Raw genomic sequence first — 17,855 nt, 5'->3', positions numbered from 1 at the left:
ATGACATGCAGAATTAAAAAATAGATATAGGGATGGGCAACGATTAATCGCCATTAATTCCATCCAAAATAAAAGTTTGTGTTCCCATAATATACATGTACTGTGTATAATTATTTTGTATATATAAATACACACACATGCGTGTATATATTTAAGAAATATTTGCATGTACTGTTTATATATATAATTTATATTAAATATAAATATTTTATATATAAATAAATAATTAATCTTAAATATATACACATGCATGTGTGTGTATTTATATATACAAAATAATTATACACAGTACATATATATTATGTAAACACAAACTTTTATTTTGGATGCAATTAATTACGATTAATCGTTGCCCATCCCTAAGTAGCCATTCATTAAGAATTCGCTCCCTTGAAATGACCACAATTTAACTAAAATGAGGACATTTGTGGCCACAAATTAATTCGTTCTTAAACAATATCTTGTTTTTCCCCCATAATGTCATGTGTGGGATCTGTACATTTATACTGTGAAAAATATCTAAAAATGTATTTTATTATTAAATGTAATATTAATCATATTTATTTGCATATTATATTTTTTATTATTATTAATTGAACCTTATCTGTGATAAACTGTAATAAATCTCAAATAAATCTAGGCTGTTTGCAGGTCTTTTTTGTTGTTTAATAGAAAAACATTAACATCATTGTAAATGATTAAAGTTACAGTAATATATGGAATTTCAGTTAATATCAAGTTTTCAAAATGTAGAATGTTTTTATTTATATGATAGACTAAATATAATAAACCAGGAAACTAGATGAAGAAATTTAAGCCATGCATATGAGTTGAAATTCTCCTAATTCGTGATGATCAGTTTAACCATTATCATGCAGCCACAAATGAACCTACAGTTCGCCACATTAACTATTAAACATGTTCCCACAACGTGTGACATCCAGAAAGAATCCGTTTTGTCTTCACTTTATGTTTATGTACACGCGTGTCTTCAGATGAAGAGGAAAGAACTGATGAGACGAGATGATGAAGATGGTGACAGTATGCTCTCATCCACGCTTTCTGATGGTGGCAGCATCAAGCGCAAAAGGTACATTTACAGCATTAGTAAACCACTGGTAGTATATGTTTGGCACTTATGGCACTACATAGTTGAGTACATAGTGTACAGGGCATCATTTGGGACATTCACGCTTTGCAAAAGCACCAGTTGTTTTAGGCCCTAACGCATCACCTCTTGCAGCCATAAGAAGAACACAAAGAAAAACCGCATGAAGGCTCTGTACGCTGCTGTGGCAGAGGCTCGGGAGATGGGCACAGGACGGAGACTCTGCGATCTCTTCATGGTCAAGCCCTCAAAAAAAGACTATCCAGACTACTACAAGATTATACTGGAACCAATGGACCTGAGGACCATAGACCACAACATCCGCTCTGACAGATACCCCAGTGAGGACTCCATGATGGAGGACATGAAGCTGATGTTCCGTAATGCACGTCACTACAATGAAGAAGGCTCTCAAGTGAGTTTAAGGGTTACTAATAAGCTTGGAAAGACCGTATAGACCAGGGGTCACCAAACTCGGTCCTGGAGGGCCGCTGTCCTGCAGAGTTTAGCTCCAACCAGGTCCAACACACCTGAACCAGCTAATCAAGGTCTCACTAGGCATACTAGAAACTTTCAGGCAGGTGAAAGAATACTGCCTGAAAGTTTCTAGTATGCCTAGTGAGACCTTGATTAGCTGGTTCAGGTGTGTTGGACCTGGTTGGAGCTAAACTCTGCAGGACAGCGGCCCTCCAGGACCGAGTTTGGTGACCCCTGGTATAGAGCATGGGTGTCCAATCCTGTTCCTGGAGATCTACCTTCCTGCAAATTTCAGCTCCAACCCTGATCAAACCAGAACCTGAAGATCTTCAGGAGCACTTGATAATTACAGACAGGTGTGTTGAGCAGGGCTGGAAGGTAGGTATGCTGGGAATATTCCAAATTAAATGTCCCACTTCAAACCTCAGTGAGTTCCAGGCAATCAGGTTCACATGTTGACCACATGATGTCGCCTCGACACAACAAGAGCATGTTGTGTTTGTGTGTCAATTACGGCAAAAACTGAATAAAAACAACATAAAATTGCTTTCAAAAGCAAAAACGAAGGAACTTAATGTCTAATGTTAAAGTTTATTTTTTGTTTATGCTCATTGGAAGCAGGACTTGCTGACATCTTAGAAGTGACGTCAAATGACGCATCTCGCTAAGGTTGGGGTTGATCAATGTACGCCGACTTTGAGTGGCGTTCAAGACATAGAACGAGGTGGGAAAAATCTGGAGTGCAGCAGTAGATCTCCAGGAACAGGATTGGGCACCACTGGTATTGAGGAAATGAGCATGAATCTGAAGAGTTTCATTGGTGTAGGGATTATAATACTAACTCCTCAGTCGTTTCATGACTAGCTTGTTATTTGGTTTGACTCTAGGTTTACAATGACGCCAACGTTCTGGAGAAGATATTAAGAGAAAAGCGAAGGGAACTTGGACCACCGCCGGATGACGAGGATATCGTTTCACCCAAGCTGAAAATTAGTATGTTTAGAAAGATGTTTTTTCGCAGCAATATTTTATCAGAAAAATCGCAATTTGGTTTTCCCCCCCAAATCGTGCAGCCTGTGCAGTACACAAAAATGTATGTCATTTTAAAATTAAAAATGGGTTTGTTGTCCAGTTTTAAACTTACATATATGTTTGTCAGACACTCTTCGTAGGACAATTTTTCATCAATTCTATCACGAGTCAGAAAATGCAGTATGATCCTATTTAAATTGGAAGTGTGTCATTTTTACACCACTTGGAATTGTAAAACAATTATATTCCCAAAACGAAATTCTCAAACGTTCCTACTTTCTGCATCATTTGCAACTACATTTTTTAAATTTCCATTTATGCATTTAGCAGACTCTTTTATCCAAAGCGACCTACAGAAAAAGAACAAAGCATTCATCTTAGAGCCATTAATCATTGTGGTACACAGAGCCATGTCATTTTAAAGTCCACCTCTAGTGATCAGCAAAATGACATCCAAAAATTGTTGGAAAAAAAAATTCTTCATGCCTTAAAATATCTTGAATGTAACTCTACACCCTTGCCTCATGTAGTATATGCGGTTCTATGAAGATGCAAATGAGCCCGCCTCCACTCACTCACTCACTCAGAGATCCACTCGTTGACGATCACACATTGATCTGATTGGTTACAAGGTAGTTTGTGACGCCAGAAACACCAGCGATTTCAAACTGCGTTTTTGAGAATTATAATTTACACATGGTTTATCTTAAAGCACATTAAAACCACCACATAGGCATATAAACAACATTTAAAGCTTGATTTTCACCACAGGGGGACTTAAACATTAAAAACACTTCTGAATTTAAGCTCTTATTTTTGGAGGGAAGTCGCAGGAGTTATGGTTTTCACCAATCCTCTTAGGAGAAGCTGTGACTGACCATGTGCCACTGTCTTTCCAGGGAAGAGTGGCATCTCTCCTAAGAAGTCCAAGTACCTGACCCCTCTGCAACAGAAACTCAATGAGCTCTATGAAGCAGTGAAGAACTACACTGACAAGCGTGGACGGCGCCTCAGCACAATCTTCCTCCGTCTCCCGTCCCGCGCTGAGCTTCCAGACTACTACGTGGCCATCAAGAAACCCATAGACATGGAGAAGGTCAAGAGCCACATGCTGGCCAACAAGTACCAGGATGTTGATGCTCTGGTAGAAGACTTAGTCTTGATGTTCAACAACGCTTGCACTTATAACGAACCTGAATCGCTGATCTACAAAGATGCATTGGTGCTTCACAAAGTGCTTTTGGAGACTAGGAGAGACTTGGAGGGCGGCGACGACGCGCATGTCCCAGATGTTGCACGGCTCATCCAGGAGCTCATCCGCAATCTTTTCGTCTCAGTGCTTGGCCACCAGGATGACGAGGGGCGTTGCTATAGCGACTCGCTGGCGGAGATTCCAGCTGTTGATCCCAACAATTCCGATAAGACTCCTCTGAACTTTGAGATCATCAGAGCTAACGTGGATAAGGGCCGTTATAGGAGGCTAGATGTGTTCCAGGACCATATGTTTGAAGTTTTGGAGAAAGCCAGACGTCTGCACAGGTGATGCTCTTCACGTACTCGTTTTGTCTAGGGGGTTCTTGTACCTGGAGAGGTAAAGAGTTGGTTTGCACGATACCAAATGTTTAAATTGTGTCGTAGGACGGACTCTGAGATCTTCGAGGACTCTGTGGAGCTCCAGCAGTTCTTCATCCGGATCAGAGATGAGCTGTGCAAGAACGGAGAGATTCTGCTGACGCCCGCCCTCAGCTACACCACTAAACACCTGCACAGCGACGTGGAGAAAGAGAAGAAAGAGAAGCTGCCGAAAGAATATGAAGAGGATAAACTCAAGAGAGAAGAAGAGAAAAAAGGTACCGTTCCAAGAAGTATTCAGTTGTTTTTCAATCGGTTTATGTATTCAGAAATACATTATAAAATGCAATTCATACATACAATTACTTGAACATACCTCTTCTGTGATAAACATGTTTTTAATTTCTGAATTCGAGTTCATTTTTTGAATTAAGTGAAATACTTATATATAGTACTTTATGCTATATAGTGCTAGCATTTATATAAGTACTTACTTACTATATATATATATATATATACTGTATATTATATATTATCCCACTTTTTTATCATATCTTTAATCTTTAATATTAATATTTCTTTTTTGGAAAAAAATTACCTTGAAAAAATAAGCATGTTTTTAATTTCTGAATTCAAATTCAATTTTTTAATTCAAGTGAAAAAAATGACATGATTGTTAAGAAAGCACTATATAAATGCCTCATTCTATTCTAATCTAAATCCTTCGATTCAAGTTAAATATTTATGAATTAATATTTCATGATATTTAAAAAAAAAAATAATTACCTTGAGAAAGGTATTTTTTGATAATAATGATGTGTACACTCACATGTTTTGAGGAAAATGTGTACCGGTAATTAATTTATACTTGATGGTTACACCACATTTTTAGTCACTTTGATACAAATTTTAACTTGGCACATTTAAAAATGGCATAAATGTTTTTCAGAACCATATGACCGACATGAAAAAAGAGTACATTTCTAAGAGCTTGTATTAAAATTTATTTTTTTTAAAGAAGAATTTTCTTTATCTTAGAATCCCTTATTTACCATTTACCCATTTACAGAAGTGACAAACGTTTTGTAACCACAAGCCATAATCAAACAGGATAAATATTTATGGATAATATTTATTAACCATCACAATTGTGGCAGTGACTCCTTTATTCCATATACACAAAACAATCATTATGGGCTCGCTAAACTTGATGAACAGTTGGCTGTGATTAATGTTCTGCCATCGATCTCCAGAGGCTGAGAAGAGTGAGGACACCGCCGGTGGCGGATGGCAGGGAGTCCTTCAGCGCAACTACAGCCAGGACTGCAGCTTCAAGGACAACATGTACCATGTGGGAGACTATGTTTATGTAGAGCCCACAGAACCAAACCTGCAGCCGCACATCGTCTGCATAGAGCGCCTGTGGCAGGATGATGCCGGTATTACATCCATAAATCAGTAGATAGATGCTGTCAACATGTGCTATGCAGATATGTTGTTTCATAATACTGTTGATTGAGAATATACATTACTGTTAAGATTTGGGGAACAGTATGATTTTTTTTTTTTTTTTTTTTTATAAAAGAAATTGATAGTTTTATTCAGCAAGGATACACCAAAAATGACCAGAAAAGACAATTTAAAAAAAAATCTGTTTCAAATTAATTCTATTCATCAAGGAATCTTGAAAAAAAAAAAAAAATCATGGTTTCTAGAAAAATAAAAAAGCAGCTCAATAATGATAATGATAATAGAATAAATGTTTCTTGAGCAGCACATCAGCATGTAAGAATGATTTCTGATCATGTGACACTGAAGACTGGAGTAATGATGCTTCAGCTTTGCCATGACATGAATGCATTTAATTTAAATATATATATATTTTGAAATAGAAAAGTGTTATTTGAAGTTGTAATATCATTGATTTTACTTGTTTTTAAAATACAGCCTTCAAAAACGTGAATTTTTTTTTACCAACCCCAAACTTTTGAACAGTAGTGTAGCTATTAAACTGTGTGTATGTATCTTTTCATGAAGGAGAGAACTGGCTTTATGGCTGCTGGTTCTACAGACCCAACGAAACATTTCATCTTGCAACACGCAAATTTCTTGAGAAAGAAGTTTTCAAAAGCGACTATTACAACAAAATTCCTGTCAATAAAATAATGGGCAAATGCGTCGTCATGTTTGTGAAGGTAATATCATTCAGCGATGAGTCCAAAACATTCCCAATAAGACAAAATACATTTTTACATTAATACTACGTTTTAAAAACATTATAAATCTGCTCTGATAAAACCCTTTATTTTTCAGGAGTATTTCAAGCTTCAGCCTGACAGCTTCCGACCTGAAGACGTGTTTGTCTGCGAGTCTCGTTATTCTGCTAAAACCAAGTCCTTCAAAAAGATCAAGATGTGGACGATGCCCCTGAGCTCGGTGAAGTTCGTCATTCGTGAGGTGACCTTGCCTGTGGTTCGGGTGGCCTCCATGTTTGCACCCAAACAGGACAGTGAAAAGCCTCCTGAGGTGGTAGAGGATGGTAAAGCTCTACCATCTATCATTGATAAGGTAAGACATACACTGCCCAGCCGAAAAAATACATTAATTGAATAAAATACTAGATCTTGACCAAAAATGAATGCACCTCTTGATGGAAATAAATGTGCATACATTTTTGGTCAAGATCTTGTATTGTCAATGCAAGAGTCCAGCACTCTGTAAAGTCTCCTCCAGCACACCCCAAATACTTTCAATGAATTTAAGCTGTGAAAATGATTCTTCATGCTCCCTCACAACTATTCTTTCACAATTGGAGCCTGATGAATCTTGACAATGTCATCCTGGAATATGGTCATAATGTGTCTTCACACATGATTGTTTAAGAAATGAAAAGCTACACACTCCATCAATTAGGGTTAGAAGAACTGTCAATTTGCCTATTTAAATCCAAACAGCAACTTTGTTGGGTAGTGGCAGTGTATATTGACTGATATTGAATATCTTTGACACATGCTACCTGACCATCAATCTGTGTCCTCCTCAGGAGAGGGAGGATGTTACCATGGAGGTCAGTAACGGCGAGCCGGGCTGCCAGTACTACGAGCAGCTCTGCTACAACGACATGTGGCTGAAAGTGGGAGACTGCGTCTACATCCGCTCTCATGGGCTCGTTCGCAACCGTGTGGGCAGGTAGGGTACCAATGACGAGACGCAGAATGGCAATTCACAAAAAAGGAGATATTTAGCAGAATATTCATGCTGCTCTTTTCCATTCAATGAAATCAAATGGGAACGGACAATGTAGAGCTTCGAAAAGAACAAAAAGGAACTATAAAAATGTTCTGTCAACAAGTCCTCACAGTTATATCATTCCACGCTCAGAAGACTTTTGTTGTTCTTTGAAACACAAATGAAGATATTTTTAATAAAACCTGAGATATTTCGGTCCCTCCATTGAAAGTCCATTGATCAAAACTTTGACACTTCAGAAAGTTCTTAAAGACAAAAGTAATTCATATAAATTGATTGATTTAAGTCTTCTGAAGACATACAATGGATTCATATGATCAACAGATTCATTTAGGCTTTTATTATTATATAATATTGATCGATGCAGGAGACTTCATGTCTTTATAAACTTTTTGAAATGTGAAAGATTTGATGGAGTGGACAGAAATCTCTCTGGTTTCATCAAAAATATCTTCAATTGTGTTTCGAAGATGAACGAAAGTCTTATGGATTTGGAACGACATAACGATGAGTAACTGATGACAGGACTATCCCTTTGATATGACTTGAGTGATATATTCCTAGGGCCATGTCTATGTCTTGTCTGATATATAAATGATGTTGTCTTGTAATAGGATAGAGAAGATGTGGGTGCGAGATGGAGCTGCCTATTTTTTCGGGCCCATCTTCATCCATCCCGAGGAGACCGAGCATGAACCTACTAAGATGTTCTACAAGAAGGAAGTATTCCTCAGTAACCTGGAAGAATCCTGCCCTATGACCTGTATCGGAGGTAACAGTATTTTGGCTGGCCCCATCATCACAGTTGTATTACTGAGTGGTTTCAAGAACATTGACTGAAATACATGGACTCTGCCACCGAGTTATTTACATTGAAAGGACTATTATTACATGAAGTGATTTGTTAGTTTCCCGGATTAAATCTTATCACCATGTCTTCTCCCTCATCTGGAGTGTTTTTTTGTCCTCAGGGAAGTGTACAGTGTCTTCTTTCAAAGATTTCCTGTCATGCCGGCCAACTGAAATGCCGGAGGAGGATGTGTTGCTGTGTGAGAGCCGCTACATCGAGAGCGAGAAGCAAATGAAGAAGTTTAAAGGGCTGAAGCGTTTCTCTCTGTCTGCCAAAGTAGTCGAGGATGAAATCTATTACTTTCGGTCAGTTGCTTCAGTAATCCAAAGAAAAATAAAACTTGATTTCATTGAACTCATGCTTTTGGTTCTCTCTGTCAGAAAGCTCATAGTGCCTCAGAAGGAGCCGTCTCCTCTGCTCGATAAGAAGATCGAAGAGTTGGAGGCCAAGTTTGCGGACATGACGGATGAAGAGCTGGAGGATTTGGGTGATGATGATGGAGACGGTTCTGATGCTCACGGCATGCCTCAGCTTCAGACTCAGCTGACCGGTGACATGGACATGCTGCATTATGCCCCCCCGCAGGTCTGCAGTCTCTGTTGTTGAATGAAAACTGCCAACTTGGGACATGTAAACTGGTCATTATTAGATTTAGGGCCAGATTTACTAAACAGGGAAAATTATCGGGAGAGTGGAAAACCAAAAAAGCACCGATGGAGTGGAAAGTTCTGCGCTTGATCTACTGACGATGTAAAACAAAAAGGACACAGACGCAGCCGGATCATTTCCATAATGACCAACACAATCTACCAAGAGCAGTGCAAATGAGCATCAGATTTAAGTTAATGCCAGTAAAAAATGGTGCAAATACCAGTAAATTGACTAGTGCAAACCTTAGTAAATCACCTTGCATGATTCATTTAAATACTCTCCTCCCATAAATGTTGTGTCTGAAGGGGAAACTCCTACAAATGCATATGCAATAAGATCAGCCATAAAAATAACCGTCCATGCATTGAATATTTCCCCGCGTGTCTTTAGTAAATCCTGACAGTAGTTTTTTAACGGCAAAAGAGGGTTTGTGCTGGCACAAGCTGTTAGTAAATCTGGCCCTAGATTATTAATATTTTCAAAATGACTAGAATAATGTTGTATCATTATGAAACATTAAGCAATGTTAGGGGCTGTTTACACAGAACGTGTTTTTGCATTCCACTGCGCTACTTTTCCATTGTTTTTCAATGTAGACACACACTAGACTGACATCTTTAACCGTTGCGCTCACGTCTCGCGTCTTTAGCAGCTTCTCACACATGACACAGCATTTTTTCATTCCACTGACCTGCGTCTCGCATTTTTAACAGCAAAACGGCTTGCCACAAAGTGGTAGCTCAGTTCCAGCGACTAGTTTTTCCGCAGAAAGTTAGCAAATTGCTATAAAGTAAAGCTGTCCCGTTACATAGAATCCTGCCAATCATATTGAAGCAAGTGATTTTGGTATTTTTGTATGTGATTTGAATCTAAAGTAGCACGAGTAGCCTTATGCATCCTGTCTAAGGCCAAGACTAGATCATCAGCTTCTCATTTTCCCACAGTCCACACCAAAGTCCATTAAGGGTTTGTCGAAGAAGGAGGGGGCAAAGAGGAAGATCAACATGAGCGGGTACATCCTCTTCAGCAGTGAAATGAGAGCTGTCATCAAGGCCCAGCACCCTGACTTCTCTTTCGGAGAACTCAGTCGACTGGTGGGCACTGAGTGGAGGAACCTTGAGGCCACTAAGAAAGCGGAGTATGAAGGTAAAGTGCCTGGAAATCATATATGGACACTGTCTTCAATGTCTTCAGGTTCTCCATGAAACATCAAATTGTTTTTATCTTTTGTGGTCGATTCAGAGCGGGCAGCTAAGGTAGCGGAGCAGCAGGAGCGAGAAAGAGCAGCGCAGAACTCCCCGAGAGCAGGTACCCCAGTAGGGGCGCTCATGGGGGTAGTACCCCCCCCGACCCCCATGGGGATGCTTAGCCACAGCATGACGCCTATGGCAGGTAACCCCTCTCAGGTGTGGTGGACACACAGAGCTGCAATACGAAGCCTAACTGCTAACACACTCATCTCCAGTGCCATCTCCAGCCAGTTCATTCCTTTCGCAAAGCTGCCATGTTTTGGTGTCTGTAATTTCAAAACTAACATCTGTTATCTTCCATCAGAGTTACTGCATGAACTGTAACAATCATGACACTCTACTGCTCCTTTTTCATTGGAATGGTGCTCAGCCATGGGCTCAGAAATTATCCGTTTCCACTGACTTGAGAGCTGAATAATGACGTAACGGGTTGTTTATCCCCAATTATACTACAGGGCCGTTGAATGCTTGAATCTGATTGGTTGACAAACGTTCTACGGTGTGCAATTATTTTCAGGGAACCGCACGGCTAAAGTAGTTCCAGGCAGGTCTTGACCTCATTACAGTTCCATATCACTTCGCGTAGTCAACTGTAATAACGGAAAATAGGATACAATTCATAACAAGAAAAACTGCAGCCCCATGCGCTTGATTTGCAATTTTCAATGTTTAACTTCACAATCAATGGAAACGTGCAGTTTAATTTTAATAAATAAAGTATACAGTCCTATACATAATCAATAGAAAATTAAACTGAATATTTAAATAAATTGATAGTCCTGTTGCACAGGTTTTCGTAATTATTGAAGATAATATAACAAATAAATAAAATTGATAGGCCTATACTTGTTAAAAGGGCTTTGTGTTTCATTTATTAGTCTAGTCTACTGTCACTAATAGAAAAAAAGAATGAACAAATTAATTAAAACGAATTGAATTAATAAATAAATAATAATATTGATGCACATGCTTCTCTCTAAGGCCGGTTATGAATGTAATTTGATACTTATGACTGATCATGCACACGTTTTCAGTGCGTTCAGTCTGTGTTCACAGCGGTGTTTAAAATCTGCTGCATTCACAGTCAGAGAATGTTTCTAGTGGTTAGTGTGTGTCCAGCATTACTCTGCTATCAGCGGCTCAAACCTCCGTTACTAACTCTAAAATGACGTTTTGGAATTAGCAACAGAGCATGGGTTTAGATGCGCAAGGAATTAGTCCTACATACAAGAGCGTTTTAATGACAAAAACTTTACAAACGTCTTGAAATACATCATCTGAACAATATTTCGAGGTGTGGTAACTGTAGTATGAGCGGAATAATTGACTCCAGGCCGTTGAATTATTAGAAACATAATGCACACCCGAGGTGTAACGGCCACTCCGCTTCGCGTCGTGACCGCATTACCACCTCGGGTGTGCATTATTTTTCTAATAATTCAACGGCCTGGAGTCAATTATTCCTTACATAATTGCCTAAATTCACTTGTAGCAATTAAAATGATTTTAGTGTCAATTTAATTAATTTATATAGACCAGAATAGTATAGAATTGGTGCAATCCTAAAATGATCAGATGGATAACAAAAATAAAAAGGCTAGTGTGTTTTTTTGTTTACTAAAACTATTTTTTAAAAAGTGCTAGATATCCGAATTAATCTAAATATTAGATGAAAACACTTCCCATTTTAAAAATGTACGTTAAAAAACTGAAATAAAATATGTTTGAATTGAAGTTGTTAAATTAATAAAACTGAATTAAAAATAAAGTTAAATAGAAATTATTTGTTTTTTTTTAAAATAACAAAACCTTAAATGACTTTAACTTAAATATGAAGTGAAAATATGAAAGTAAAAGATCATTCAAAATATGAATAAATACTAAAATAGCTGCTGGGGTAGCTTTGCAGCTCAACTTAATCGGAGAAGAACGAAGCAGTTGAACAAAGTGTACTTTACATGGTAAGGTTCTGACTTCCATTGCAAGTACCAGCCGCCAATGCAAAGATGATTTTTCAGGCCCAGAACCACTTTCTTCAGTGAGCTCTGGTGGCCAGTGTGTGTGTGTGTGTGTGTGTGTGTGTGTGTGTGTGTGTGTGTGTGTGTGTGTGTGTGTGTGTGTGTGTGTGTGTGTGTGTGTGTGTTTTGGGTTTCACTTTTCATCATGAATGATAAATCAGCTTACATGCTCTAATTGTAGTATACATTTTCGTTTTACATGTAGTGCATGAATTCATTCTCATAACTGCATGATATACTGATGCATGCATATGTTGTGTCGCCACCTTCCTCTTCCAAGGAAAAGGCATGCTGGGTAGTTACAGGCCACCCATGCTGCCCTTTCAGGGGCCTGTCGATGGCATGATTAACATGGCCGGCATCCCTCTACATCCCATGGGGATGCCTGCCTTACCACTCCACTTCCCGTGGGGTATGCCTGGCATGCCGTATCTGGGTAAGGACCACTTCACAGCCACACGTCCCCACTCGCAGTTGCTTCCTGTCTGCCTCTCCAATCCTAACAAGAGGGGCTACCTGTACCATAGAGCAAACTGACCAAGACAAAACCAAGAGACTCCCAATGTTCTGTTGAGGAATATTTCATGCAAAAATGACAGTTCTGTCATCATTTACTCACCCTCATGTCTTTCATTCGTACAACACCAAATTGTGGTAACACTTTACAGTAAAGGTTTCATTTGTTAACATTAGTTAATTGCACTAGTTAACATGAACTAACAAAGAACAATACTTCTAAAGCATTTATTAATATTTCAACTTTTCATAATTCATTTTTTAAATAAAAAGTTGTGTCTGTTAGTATTATTTAATGGACCTGAGCTAACATTAACTAACAATGAACAGTTGTATTTTTATTACTGTAATTTCCGGAGTATAAGTCGCATCAGTCAAAAAATGTGCCATGAAGAGGAAAAAAACATAAATCGCACTGGACTATAAGTCGCATTTATTTAGAAATTTATTTCACAAAATCCAAGACCAAGAACAGACATTTAATCTGGGAAGGCAAGTTATTCAACTACACAATAGCACACAGAACAACAGGCTGAATAAGTGTCCGGTATGTTAACATAACACATTAACAGTTATTTAGCTACACAATAGCATAAAGAACATATACCTGTGAGGCTGAATAGACTAAATTAACTTAAGCCAGCGAGTCCAACAAGTTACCGGTAAACAAAGACCAAGCTCCCGCGATCTCATTCCACACTGAATCCATTGAGTTCTTCCTCAGTGTCGCTTCTGAACAACTCCGCCAACTAGAGCGCCCTCTCGCGGCTGTAGACGGTAATGTTTTCTCTTGGTTCATCTCAGTCAATAAGTCGCACCTGACTATAAGTCGCAGGACCAGTCAAACTATGAAAAAAAGTGTGACTTATAGTCCGGAAAATACGGTACTAACGTTAACCAGATTAAATATAGCTGCAAGCAGCAAATAACGGGGTTCAAGCGCTTTAAGGCCTTTAAGCACATGCGTAAAAAGGTATTATGTTTTCTTTAGCAAGCTTGTAACCACCATGATCATAGATGGAATAAAACATTTAAAGCCAAAACAGGCAATTTACTAAGGTAATATATGTTTTAAAGCTTTTTAACAGTTATCGAGGTTAAGCCAAAAACCTAGGACTTGTTTGCGAAACAATTCAATTGACAGCAGCGGTCCTAGAGGACAAGTTGCTCAGAAGGAGGAGTTCTACCATACGGTATGAATTTCGTGGGCATTTTTTCGAAAAATCTCATGATATACGATCCTTTATGTATGTGAAAAATGTGAAGGCGCCCCCTGGTGGACGATTTCTTCTGAATTTCTCACAGGCCTCTAGGGCCGTGATTCAAACAGTCCCAGCGAGTTTCCTTACGACCGGCCTCCGTTAATCTTGTCTGACAGCCGCTCAAACTTCACTGGCGAACTTCACCTCACCGCCGCGGACGCGACTCAAAGTTTTTATATATAATTATTGACAACCAGATTCCAGAGAATCGTTCTGCACTGGTGTGGTTCCGATCGGGCAAAAACCTAGGACTATTTTGCAAAAGTAGGTTTTTCGAAAAATCCAAAATACTCAAGAATTTCGAAACCGTTTGAATGTTTTGTTCGTCGTGAGTCAAGGATTTAAAGGGGTCATGAACTGGCTTTTTAAAAAATTGTATATTGTTGTCTGAGGTCAACTTATGACGTTTGGTTGGTTTTTACATTCAAAAACATCTAAATGAGTAAGTAATAAGCTATTTTCTACCCTGGTTTTGAGTCTAGCTCCTGAAACGCTCGGTTTTTATGGGCGTGTCGCATTGAAGACTTGGAAGTAAACACCCACTTCTATAATTGGATAACAGTTTTGCATATTATAATGAGTTTCATGTAATGCGTGAATTAGTGGGCGGGGCTAAACAGGTGGTGTTGAAGTAGGTATATTACTAAGTATATTAGTTCATGTAATACTCAGCATTTACTAATATCTTTTTTTAATCAGGTTGTATCTGTTAACATTATTTAATGCATGTGAAGTAACATGAACATTTTTATTAACTAACATTAACAAAGGTTAATAAATGCTGTAAACATGTATTGCTCATTTTTATGTCATGTTAGTTAACACATCAACTTATGTTAAAAAAATGAGACCTTATTATAAAGTGTTACTGATATTTTGAAGAATATTTAAGTTGTGTTCTTTAGAACGAAAGCAATAGTGACTAGGAGCAGTTAAGCTTCAAAAAGGGACTAAACACAGTATCGCTGCATCTGAATATACATACTTCTCTACTAGTGTCTGAAAAACAGCATGCGAAAACAGAAGTATTTCTGAATACATAGTATTCGCAAGCCAGTAGATAAAAGTACATTGTAAATGACCTACTACTTCTGCCAGATTCCAGAGTCCACATTCAATAGACACTTTACTATCCCATGAAGCCACAGGAGAGGAGTTGTAAATGGCAGGACGCTGAAGCTAGGTCACACGACAAAGCCAATGATGTATTGGATCCAGATAACATTCGAACAACACACACACATTTATTCTTTAATTCTCAAACCATTAGGCCACAACTGCCCCACAAAACATAATTGGCAGCGGTGGGATTCGAACCCACGCCTCCAGAGAGACTGGAGCCTAAATCCAGCGCCTTAGACCGCTCGGCCACGCTACCTCTTCTGAAGGTGGCCTGCAGTTTTGTGTCAGCAACAGCCCTAAATGTATCAAACCCGGCACAAAACTTATCATTCAGCGAATAGCAACTTCACTTTCGATCTTCTCCGAACAGAAAGTTCGCTTTATTACACGAGTCAGATGCAGTACTTTCACTGCACATTTTTTGGAGCTTGACAGCCCCTGGTCACTCACTATATGATCAACGTGGAAAAAAATCTCAATTTCTCCTTTTGCTTGATATGAGACTTCAGATGTCTTCATTTCTGTGGATTATGCCATAAACTACTATCAGATTCTAATGGTTTCAACACTGTAGAACTGGTTATGTACACAGATCAACATGAACAGAAAGAGCTGAGGGTATCAGTTTACTTTGAAAGTCTCTCATTCTCAGTGTATGCTGATACCTCTTTCACAGGTATGAATGGAATGGCCCCGGGTTCAACAGGAAGTGCTTATGGGACTCAGGTAATGCTGATTTTGAATGGTTTCGCGTTTATCTCGCGTTTATATGAATGCTTAATGTTGATGCAATGTTATCTCTGGCAGCAAAAACAACAACAACGGTTGGATTGAATGGAATCATTTCTGCACTTCGAGTCGTTCTGAATCTTTGTGTTTCTGTAGATGGGTGTGTTGAACTCAGGCCAACAGGCTCCACCACCCTACCCGGGACAGGGGCAGGCTGGGACGGCCTCTCTACAGCAGCCCTCCACCCCCATATTCGTGGCTCCTCCACCCAAACCCCAGCGACTGCTACACTCAGAGGCTTACCTGAAGTATATTGAAGGACTCAGTGCTGAGTCCACTACTGTCAGCAAATGGGACCAAACACTCTCTGGTGAGTAAGAAGGCAGATCTACATTATGTTCTAGTGGTCGACCAAAATTGCCGATGCAGATACTTAGGTGGCTTAAGGTTAGATGTCACCGGAAAAAAAATCTGGCACTTTACAATAAGGTTTCATTTGGTAACATTAGTTAACTACATGAGTTAATATGAACTAACAATGAAAAAATGTCTACAGCATTTATTAATCATTGTTGAAGTTAATCTCAACATTTACTAATACCTTTTTTAATATTAAAAGCTGTATCTGTTAAGCAAGGGATAATTTACGTCCTGGCGTATTTCACAATACCAAGTAAGTTTATTAATATTATTTTATATTATTATTGGTTTATGAACTTATTGTTTATAAATGAAATAAACATTCACATTACTGTTCAAAATGTTTGGGGTTGGTAGGATTATTTAATGCTTTTAAAGTATCTTATGCTCACCAAAGGTACAGTTATTTGAGCATAAATACAGTAAAAAAATATATAATTTTGTAAAATATTACTGCAGTTTAAAATAGCTTGTTTTTTATTTTATTATATTTTAAAATGTAATTTAGTCCTGTGATCAAAGCTGGACTTTCAGCATCATTACTCCAGTCTTCAGTGTCACATGATGTTGATTTACTCAACAAGAAACATTTCTTATTCTTATTATCATTGTTGAAAACAGTTGTGCTGCTTCATATTTTTGTGGAAAAATATGTTTTTTTTCCAAGTTTCTTTGATAAATAAAGTTTCAAGAACAGAATTTATTGGAAATAGAAATCTTTTGTAACAAATGTTTTTACTGTCTTTTGAAATGTTAAACGATATTGTATGTTACACAGTACCTCTATATTAGATAATTATTAATAATATTAGATAAATGTGTATTATCTACTGTTAACAAGTCCGTCTTTAATTTCTGAAATCTTAAACCAGCCAAATGCCGTGACTCGTGTGTGTGTGCTTGCCTGTGTGTGTGTGTGTGTGTGTGTGTGTGTGTGTGTGTGTGTGTGTGTGTGTGTGTTGTGTGTGTGTGTGTGTGTGTGTGTCCAGCTCGCAGGAAAGATGTGCGGCTCACAAAAGAGCAGGAGAGCCGTCTGCCCTCTCATTGGCTGAAGAGCAAGGGCGCTCACAAGACCATGGCGGACGCTCTGTGGCGACTCCGGGACCTAATGCTGCGAGACACACTAAACATTCAACAGACGTATAACATCCAAAACATCTGAAGCATTCCTCTTTATTATTCTTACACAGTGAGCTGTTCTTAGTGTTTTCATGTTGTGAACGAATAACGTTCTGTTTAGGGGTTTGTAATGCTAAATATTGTCTGTTGGCTTCGTTAGTGTTGATGTTTCTTGATAGCACTTTCAATTGGCTGATTTTGTATGTTGACTATTAAATGTTCTTAGACCAATTTAAACATTTTCATAAAATGTTGAACTTTAAAGTGTTGACCTTAATGTTTGTTCATTGTAATTTGTGAGGCGAATAAGTTAGGATTGTTCTGAAAGAATGTAGAAATGGCCGTTTTTGGGTCTTGGTTCGTAAAATGGTATGGCAAGAAGTTAATAGGCCTATTTTTCATATCATCCCAGTTGTATCAGCTAAAATCATTTTGGAATGGACACTATCTGTCTATTGTTTCAATAAACTAACAGTGACA

At 38.4% G+C, this 17,855-nt stretch overlaps 1 protein-coding gene across 8 annotated transcripts in view; it reads left to right on the top strand.

Annotated features, from left to right (window-relative positions):
* Positions 1 to 17,855, top strand: part of pbrm1 (polybromo 1) — a 25,863-nt gene extending 8,008 nt beyond the window's left edge. For 3 of the 8 annotated variants that reach the window (XM_079597939.1, XM_079597940.1, XM_079597941.1), the window contains 19 exons: positions 996 to 1,090; positions 1,244 to 1,523; positions 2,473 to 2,578; positions 3,517 to 4,156; positions 4,256 to 4,467; positions 5,443 to 5,628; positions 6,227 to 6,384; positions 6,503 to 6,757; positions 7,233 to 7,378; positions 8,053 to 8,210; positions 8,410 to 8,593; positions 8,669 to 8,873; positions 9,884 to 10,085; positions 10,182 to 10,331; positions 12,488 to 12,643; positions 15,784 to 15,833; positions 15,993 to 16,206; positions 16,456 to 16,509; positions 17,246 to 17,550. In XM_079597939.1, the coding sequence (XP_079454065.1) occupies positions 996 to 1,090; positions 1,244 to 1,523; positions 2,473 to 2,578; positions 3,517 to 4,156; positions 4,256 to 4,467; positions 5,443 to 5,628; positions 6,227 to 6,384; positions 6,503 to 6,757; positions 7,233 to 7,378; positions 8,053 to 8,210; positions 8,410 to 8,593; positions 8,669 to 8,873; positions 9,884 to 10,085; positions 10,182 to 10,331; positions 12,488 to 12,643; positions 15,784 to 15,833; positions 15,993 to 16,206; positions 16,456 to 16,509; positions 17,246 to 17,418 (3,624 nt within the window). In that variant the 3' untranslated portion in view covers positions 17,419 to 17,550. Of the gene's footprint in view, positions 1 to 995; positions 1,091 to 1,243; positions 1,524 to 2,472; positions 2,579 to 3,516; positions 4,157 to 4,255; positions 4,468 to 5,442; positions 5,629 to 6,226; positions 6,385 to 6,502; positions 6,758 to 7,232; positions 7,379 to 8,052; positions 8,211 to 8,409; positions 8,594 to 8,668; positions 8,874 to 9,883; positions 10,086 to 10,181; positions 10,332 to 12,487; positions 12,644 to 15,783; positions 15,834 to 15,992; positions 16,207 to 16,455; positions 16,510 to 17,245 lie in introns of all 8 variants that reach the window. The other 5 variants (XM_079597945.1, XM_079597946.1, XM_079597943.1 and 2 more) reach the window with 4 other exon arrangements.

This window comes from Phoxinus phoxinus (genome assembly GCF_949152265.1).
Source record: "Phoxinus phoxinus genome assembly, chromosome: 22".
NCBI classification, from domain to species: domain Eukaryota; kingdom Metazoa; phylum Chordata; class Actinopteri; order Cypriniformes; family Leuciscidae; genus Phoxinus; species Phoxinus phoxinus.
This window is presented reverse-complemented; position numbering and strand designations above follow the sequence as displayed.